The sequence below is a fragment of the Loa loa genome (genome assembly GCF_000183805.2).
Source record: "Loa loa unplaced genomic scaffold supercont3.54, whole genome shotgun sequence".
Lineage (NCBI taxonomy): Eukaryota > Metazoa > Nematoda > Chromadorea > Rhabditida > Onchocercidae > Loa > Loa loa.
In genome coordinates, this window is record NW_018108234.1 from 186,902 (window position 1) to 196,063 (window position 9,162).

The 9,162-nt window shown below is 33.1% G+C and overlaps 2 protein-coding genes across 2 annotated transcripts in view; one reads left to right on the forward strand and one right to left on the reverse strand.

Annotated features, from left to right (window-relative positions):
• LOAG_17260 (hypothetical protein) overlaps positions 1-1,574 on the forward strand; it is a 2,127-nt gene extending 553 nt beyond the window's left edge. The window contains exons 2-5 of the mRNA XM_020449920.1: positions 176-334; positions 496-601; positions 720-941; positions 1,324-1,574. Of these exons, the coding sequence (XP_020306489.1) occupies positions 176-334; positions 496-601; positions 720-941; positions 1,324-1,520 (684 nt within the window). The 3' untranslated portion in view covers positions 1,521-1,574. The remainder of the gene's footprint in view (positions 1-175; positions 335-495; positions 602-719; positions 942-1,323) is intronic.
• A 2,138-nt stretch (positions 1,575-3,712) lies between these two features.
• Positions 3,713-8,484, reverse strand: LOAG_05341 (hypothetical protein; the record flags this gene model as incomplete). The annotated part of the gene is made up of 10 exons (XM_020446823.1): positions 8,083-8,484; positions 7,535-7,705; positions 7,346-7,408; positions 7,153-7,190; positions 6,598-6,758; positions 5,349-5,394; positions 5,018-5,243; positions 4,733-4,904; positions 3,936-4,416; positions 3,713-3,802 (listed from the first exon to the last, which is right to left on the reverse strand). The coding sequence occupies exons 1-10, from the start codon at positions 8,366-8,368 to the stop codon at positions 3,713-3,715; spliced, it is 1,734 nt and encodes a 577-aa protein (XP_020302880.1). The 5' UTR covers positions 8,369-8,484.
• Between the last annotated feature and the right edge of the window lie 678 nt (positions 8,485-9,162).

Genomic DNA, 9,162 nt, shown 5'->3' on the forward strand with positions numbered 1-9,162 from the left:
GAAACAGTTCTAACAAGCAATAACGGTAATGATGGAGAAGCAATGACTGGAAGAGGTGGAAAATTGAAAAGTGTAAGTTTCCAGGGCTTATCATCATAATGTAAAATTATATCGAAACATTGATAGGAGAAAAGAAAGTCAAAAGATACTTCAATAAAAATTAATGGAATTTTAGCACGAATACAAAGAAGAAAAGAGGGACGATCAAGATACCGATGTGATCGATCCACTGGAATATCTCGATTCACTGATGCAGGATACAATCAATAGTTTTTCAACCGTTACTGATGTGACACACGAACAACAATATATTGTCAACCTTCGTGACAAATATGCAAGTATCGTTGACCAATACAAAAAAAAAAAAAATTATCTTGCAGGAAAAAAAATGATTGTGAGATTGCGGTTAGCAATAAAATGAAAATGGGTGGAAAAAAGAAAATTGAGATGGTTAGCATTTAATGATCGCTACTTTCTTTTAGATTTAATTTTCAGGTTCAATTCAGGAATGCACTCGAAAAAGCTCAGGCAATGAAAGATGGCGACAGTTTGGTGATGTCATTCTATGGACATCAGGATCATTCGACAAATATTCCCTGCGGTATGATGAAAATAAAGAGTGGAAGGGAAAGGAATTGAAAAGAATACTGTTCGCAAAGTTTAATTACGGATAGATAAGAAAGGAGAACGGTTAACATTATTCTAGAAATATTTTTCAGCCGGAAATAATTGCTTTAAAAATGATTCCGGAAATAACAGTAGACCTCAGAAGAAACTATTTGATCCAACAATAACATGGTTGAGGCATACGGTATTGAGACATATGTTCCTAAATACAGTAAGCAAATGCACGGAACGGATTTTCAACAATACCGAAATCACTGTAAACGTTGAACGACGAACAAACGACTTCTACGTTTGGGCCGTTATTCCACAAAAAGGTAAAAAAATGTGAAATGATTTAAAACTAATGAAATAAAAGTGGAAAACATCATTTTCTTCATAATAAGATAGTGTTAGATGGGTATTTCACGTCTTAATGAGCAAGAATAAAAGCAGATTATGAAAGTTAGTCTTTTCCATCGGTAGCATAACAAATTGTCGGATCATCGATTTCTGGAGGACAGTCACAATTGAGCTATTAAGCATTCACTCCATCCATTCATCCTGCTAATTCAAGTGTCAACTGCTTAGTATCTTCTGGATTTTCACTAATATCTAGCACTCATCCATTCCATCCACAAGCTTTAATAAGCCACAAAGTCTATTAGGAGCCAATATCCATCAATAAAAGTTACAATTGAACAAACACACTAATTTCAGTTTTAAATGAAAGAAAAGCATCGATTAAGACGGACAATGACACGAAACATGGAATTGTCACAGATGGAGTCACAGATGCTATACGTGATTATAAAACTGGCGGAGAAAAACTTGAAGATTCGACTGAATCGGTCATTGCCATTCAGGGTGCTTTTTTTGGAAATGATTTGAGCCATTTGAAGAATCCAAATTGTTAGATTAAAGTGATATAAATTTTGCTCAGGAATCAATGTTTCATTTTCTACGATCACGTCACCGAATGTATCAAAAAATTCGACATCATCAACTTGGTGGAATGGTACCTGGTTTTGGATGATAGATCTCATTGTACTAATATTGCTCCTCATCCTGATCTTATCATGCTGCATTTGGTATTGCGGTAGCAACAACAAACATCCTGACTACATCAGAATCTGATATCATTTTAACATCACGTGTTTCATTTTAATGTCATTATGTTGACAAAAATACACCACTTGTTGGAAAAGAAAAAACTTTTAGTAAAGGGGATGTGGAGTGGTCGCGGAATTTAATCTTATTCAGGAAAATGATACTTCAATTCCATTTCAGACTTAATTAATTTAAATTTGTATCACAATTGTTATTGTAAGCAATTTTTTTCCGTAATGTTTATAACATAAATTAAGTATAAAAATATTTTGTATGCGATTTAATTTTGATACTGTAATATTACTTGTGAATTAGTAAGAATCATTCCTAGAATCAAACCAGAAATGAGCTTTTGTTGAAACATTGACTAACTTTATGTTACAAGCACGTTCTAAAAAATTTTCGCTTAATGTCTTTAAATGACGTTTCTTTTCGCTAAATGCCATTAATGGCACTAATTGAAAATTCTAAGTTCTGATTGTAGGTGACCTCAGAATGTTGCTATGATTGCTAATCCGGTTTTCTGAGTTTACGGCAAATTGATCTTTCCTGTCAAAAACTAACGAATATCTTGTACGTAGTATTTTGCATCTAAAAGCATGATTGTTAGAGAGATTATAAAGAATGCATTGAGAGTAGTCGACATTTTAGTGGAAGTTTTTTTTAAGCGAATTAAAGGAAGAGTTTATTGTGGATATTCAAAAAGATAATTATATGATGATCTTGAAAGTACGATTATTTTGGTGACTCGTACAAATAATTAATTTAATTTAAATTTCAGTGATAGTTTTCAGGAGGTGACAAAATCAATCAGTTATCTCTACCGATTAGTAAAAATCGTTCCTGAAGTTCTTCTTTGACTGAATTATCTAAAATGTTTCTAAATTCAAAAAATAAAAGTGTCACTATCCTTTACCTTTGCAAACGAAAGATGAAGGACAGTGAAATTTTTTTATTTTTTAAAATTAAGTTGTACCAAAGATATAATTTGTGTGTTTACGAGGATTATGAAGGTATCGGTTTAGCCAAGAAATTTGGCCAAATGAACTACAATGTATAGTCATCCGATAAATTACAAATTATGCTTCTGGAATGCTTGAAGCAAGAAGCCGGCAATCGGTCAAATTATCAATTTATTCCTTTCTAAACATGCAAAATGATCAATTAAATTCATATTTACAAATAGATCATTAAAGCTGAAATGAGAAAATGAAGCTGAACAATTTGAAAACAGAATACTGAAAGTCAAAATGAGGCGTTCTACAATTCAAATCATTGATCAATTTGTTGCTTAAATTGGAACGTCGAGTGAAAAAAAATAAAGGAAGGCACAAATCACCGCGCTTCTGTATTTGAGAAGAAGAAAGAGGAACAGTTCTGTCCTTTTTATCAATCCACTCACTCTACTGATTCATTCGGGATTCCAAATGAAAGATTGAAAAATTTTTAAAAATTATAAACAGATATTGATATTTTTAACAAAAGACACGACGTTCATCGAATTCAAAATCAATAAAATTATTTCGAAATCACCGGTTGGAAGTTAACAAAAATACGAAATACTATTCAAATTAAAATTATTCATAAATGATTAACATATATGTTAGTAAATCTGTACACCTATCAATTAATCTTAACATTTGTCACGTGTCATCACATGATGAATTATTTCACTGGTAAATCTATTGTTTAGACAAGCATCCAAATCCAAACATTTCGAACCAAAAATTGCTGAAAGACTGAGCCGGGAAAAAAAAAAGAAAAGAATCCTAAAAGAATTGCTATTCTTTGTAAATACAATTTAAAAGAAATTAAAAAAGCAATTTCAAGCATAAGATAAATGAGTATCAGAGAGAAAACGAGTAAGTAATCTGATGAGTCACCATTCAAAATTCATTATCTGAGAGAAAAAGTTGTCCTGATGACCTAGCTGCACTCTTACTTTCGCAATAATTTCACATCCAGTTATTCGTCTGATATTTAGAAAAGTGCAAATGGATTACGTCCGTTTGTCTGCTAACATGCACATTTCCTTGCTGAAGAAACATTCGAAGTCCAAGACATTTGCGCTAAATCCTTCACTAAGACGCTATTTTGAATCAGCGTTGCAATCTAGCTATGTATGCTACAAATTACAATTTTATATGAATGGCAAAAAAAGTTGAGATAACGTTGGAACTTGAAACAAAAAAAAAAAAAAAAAAATTAAATGGCAAATGAACATTTCGAAAAATTTCCTGCACAGCTCTATTTTTTGAACCATCTTTTGGATTGGTCAAATTAACTGGTGTCTTTGTGGTACCTGTTGTAGCTGTACCACTAGTCATCAGTGATCCAAACATGTGTTGAGTTTCGGACCATGAACCTCCGCTTGTGACAGTAGCACCAACCAACGGTATTGCAGTAGCAGCAGTTCCGGGCCATATTCCTGAATATTGCTTGGATAGATTCTCCATAGCAATCATTCGTTGCAAATGTTGCATATAATTAGCAGCTGCAAGTTGTTGTTGATAACCGCTAAGCACAAAAGACGTCAGATCGGTTCCAGCAGTTGTAGCAGCACTATTTGTGGTACTTATTGCTGGAACAAATGCAGGCAACTTGGTTAAGGAGATTGCTGGATTGACACCACTTCCGATCGGTTTTGAGCGATCAACTTCCGGACTTACAGAGGATGCAATTGTGCTTACCGGAGTTAATGTACTGCAAAAAAAAAAAAGATTTTGTACTGTACAGTTAATGTACTGCAAAAAAAAAAAAGCTGAAGTTGCCAGATAAAATCACGAAACCCAATTTTGATCATAGTACAGCAGAAGACTGATAATGCAAAACTTAGATTAGCGGTTGTAATAAAAGCACCAAATCAATACATCTCACAAAAGAACACTAACCGATTTCGGTTACTAATAATACTCCAATTTTTTCTTTTATTTGTCTTGTTGCTGCTCCTCTAATTGTTACTTTAGCTATCATTTCGCACCAACCTTCCCTTTTGCTTTTGTTTTTAATTAGCTCATACCTGGCTCCATCCGAATTCGTCATATTCGGTTCGGTAGTGGATGCAACTGGAGAAGAACGACGAAGCGGTTCGGTAGCGTCTTTTAATGGATTGGTTGTTAAGGTGGTAGCGTTCAGAAGACCAGGTGTTGTTGCCATGAATGCCGCTGCAGCCGGATTCATCATTGATTCTGCTGCAATATTCCTTAGTGATTATCGCTATGATTTTCTAAATTGAACTATATGACGTATTGGTACCGGAACATTCTTATTTACTGATTTCTTAGCCTACATGAATTCAACAAACCTATTGCTTGATGCTGGGCGCTCATTGCAGCCATGATTGCGGCTGGATCGGCGCTATTTTCAGCAGATTGCTGCGCGGCAGCTGCAGCAAGAAGCGCATAAGGATGTGGTTGCATGAGGGGATGCGAGGTCCGTGGAACATGATGCGGAGTTGTGTGTCCGTAAGGATGTACTGTGGAAGTTCTCTCTTGCTTCCTCCACTTTGCTCTCCGATTTTGGAACCAAACCTGAAATAAACAATATGTCCTTTTTTCCTCAAATTGAAAATACTGTTTCACAAAATATTACCGAAACAATAATAAGGAGAAGAGAAGAAACTGGAAACTTTTTACCTGAACTCTTGCTTCCGTAAGAATAACTCGCTGTGCTAATTCTTCTCTGAAAAAAAAAAAAAAAGTAATTCCGATAAACTTTTAAAGTTTAGAAATTTGCATAAATGGAAAATTGGCAGAAGAATCTTCTTCAAATTTAGGTGGGAAATTCTAATCTTATTTAAACTGAGATTTGGCAAAATTAGAATTACAATTCGATAAAGAATGATAGATCTGCGACGTGTGACATGTTATTTCACATTTCGATACATCGTATATGCATTCAAATTTTCCTTTTTTTTTTCACTCGCATCAGCATTAGCAACAAAGATAAGCGTAGTTAATTAATTTATCAAATTTACAATGCTGGATAAGAATAAACAGCTGTGAGGGAGTGACAGGTGTTTTGCAAGTCCCTCTAATTAGAAAATTAATCATTATCAACGTGACCAAAAAGTGCTGAGGATAAATGGAAAGTAGGCAAAGTATAGGAACATATAAAAAGGTTAGAAGAAGGAAATTAAGTGTTTTCCCACGTGGGGGGTATTTATCATCGTCATCGTAAACCGGACTATTTTGCGAATAATCGGAATAATTTGTTGTAATTATGCGCTTATGTCATTTGTCGGTATTTTTCCTCTTTTTGAATTCATTTAAACTGATAATTAGTCTTCCATCATTCTAAATGCATTGGTATCAATAATAATAATGACTATTAGAGGAAGAAGAAATTCGATGCTTGATCAATGGAAGCAATCTATCGACTTGATTTCCAGATGTTTTTTGATTTTTGACTAAATAAGTAAGTGGAAAAGATTTTATCCGCTTTCCCAAATCATTAACAAGGGATCATCTAACAAGACAAGCTGCTGTTTATGGATTATTTAGTTCATTTATGCGGTTTTGTCACTTTTATCTTAAAAAAGAAAAGAAAAAAAAGATATCTCCTGCCAAAAGAGTAAGTAACAAAGTTAAGAAGAAATTTAGTTTAACATTTCACACTGTCTCATTCTTTATCAAGCACTGATAGATGATAGAAATACAGTATACTGTCATATTGTTTATCTCTTGGACACTTTGAATACTTATAATTAAAATTTAGAAAAAATAAAATTGGTCTGACGTGACATTTATTGAATTATTTCATTAGCAATCGAACAAATTATTCAATTACTTAGACAAGAAATAAGGAAATAGTTAATATGTAGAGAATTTTGACATAAATAAAGAATTTATTTTCGGAAATTTTTAGCAAATGAAAAAAAAATACCTGGTAAAAACATCAGGATAATGTGTCCTTGCGAATACTTTTTCCAGTTCGTCTAATTGATAAGCAGAAAATGTTGTCCGATATCGGCGCTGTTTCCTTTTTCCACTATCTTCAGGACTATTAGAACAGGATGATGGTCGATCATTGATACCCAATAAATCCTAAAGAAATGCAACGATGTCGCTTATATGGATTGCTGCTATTAGGTAGTCATTAATGATTACTTAATTATCTACTTCTTGCTAGTTTTTCACTCACTCAATGTTTTAGTTATTAATGACTACTTAACTGATTACCTAATGACAATTTCCTCGCTTAACGCTTAATTATTAAAGACCACTTAATTAATTAATAATTAATAGTTTTTTTCTTGTTTATTGATTAGTTATTAATGGCTATTTACGTTTTTAGACTGAAATTAAATTGTTTTTAACTTCCTGCTTCATTGCTTAGGCTTGTTTTAGGAACATTTATCTATCGATATATTGATGATAGAAGTGAATAAATAAATGGAAAGCTAAAGCATTGCGCTAATGAAGCAAATAAATTTCTTACATTTGATACGGATGGCTTCATACTGTGACCGGTTGTTCCTGAATATATTATAAGAAGTAAATAACATTGTCTCACATTATCATTGATACTTCTTAATAAATGCTAGCAATCCATTTACTGTTACATTATTAAAACAGTAGGAGTAAATAGAATCAGATAATCGCATTCATTTCACTAATTCGGTCATACCTACTGTGTCCACCCATCAGTCTTTTCACCCTTCCTGGGAAGAAGCCTTGGTAATGTCCAGCTCCAGCTATAAACACAAAAGAATTGTCAAAGGGTCAGTTCAGTTATCAACTGACCAACCTATAGTTTTCTCAATGCTTTTATTGGAATTATTTTAGTGGTGTATTTTGCGGGGAAATGAATAAATATAAACCTGCAGAGGATTCGCTTCCACCGGCATTATTGCTTTGCCGCTCATCATCGCTGTCCTTCCTCTGAACTACTTTATTTCTTGTAGTTGTGGCTGTTAGAGCAGAAATTGCGAATGGTGAATTGAGGAACGAACTTGTTTCGCTAGGTTTCGCTAATGAAGCCACCGAAAAACCTAAGAGAATGGCAGTAAATAAAGTGTTTCAGGATAAGAGAAATTAACTTCCGGTAATTTGTTGATGACAAGAATCAGCCTCAAAAGATCAAAGAATACAAGAAGTCCATTTATGTTTGAATTCATTTGCAATAGGAAACTACCATAAGAAGCTTATATTTTAAATATTTTAACTGCTATATGCAAAATTAAAACATTCATTTTTTTTCTTTTCAAGCAAATTTTCTGAAATATTTCAATTCATCACTCGGATCTGATCCTCACTCATTATGGAATTGGTGAATTCTCGGATATGCCGAATTTTTCAGTGAACCATCCAAAAAGGCCAAACTGTCAACCGCCCATTTGCATAACAATCGTTGAATATGAAAGTATACCGTTTGAGAGGGAATTAGTGGAACCATTTGAAGATGTGATGCTTGTTTGTTGTTGTTGTTGTTGTGCGAATATCACTTTCTGTTGCTCATATAATAGTTGCGTCATTGTAAGAGGTGGACTAAGCAGGAAAGGTGCCAAATTAGGTACCGTTGTTGGTACCGTAACTGGCGTTTTTGACGCTGCTTCTTGTGGTTTGCTATCTTCCTCACCGGGATCAACCTCTACGGTGTCAGATGCTTCTGTTTTCTCTGAACAACTCGTAGTAGTCAATAATTTTTCGGGCATTCAATTTTATAGGGTAGATTTTTGACGAAATTTTTGAAATTTCGTTTTTAAGAAGGAAAATATTGCAATCGGTTTCAATGGTGCTCGATGTTTTCAAGTTTCGTTCTAAGCTGAAAAAGAAGTACTTAGTGAAAAAAAAAATAGTCGAAGAAATTAAATAAATTATTTTGCGAACGAATAAAAGCAATTTTATAGGCTATTGACGGTTTAACAACAACAAAAAAAAGAAAAAAAAGTTCCATTGAAAATAAAGACAATTTTGAGCTCAAAATTTAAATTCGAAATTCAATAAGAAATATATTTCAATTGATTACATTAAGGGAAATGATCACTCTTTGAGGATGAACAGCGCTAAGTGTATTTTACATTCAATCAGCAGTGTAAAATTTAATTTTATATGCAATAATTAACAAAATTTGCAGTTGGAAAAAAGGTAAAAATTGAATCCAAAATGAAAATGACATCCGTAAAAATCAGATCTTTAAGATGAATTATAGAGTTAAGCATTGTTGTGGTAATAATTATGGATACATTATTTGGCAATTTTAGCTTTGACTTATGAAATTTCATGCTGGTAATCTGTCTTGGACAATTTTTTTTTTTTTTTTTTTTTTTTTGACTAAAACAAATTAAGCAACAAATTATCAGGATAGAATAGGTAGGCAATTAAAGTAGTGTATTTCTGGGGCTCAAAAATGGGCAACACAAGAAGTATAGAGTAATTTAGAGTATGAATTAAAGAGAACATTTGTGCAATTCTTAACAGAGTTTTTTTTTCTTTCGACATGAAATCA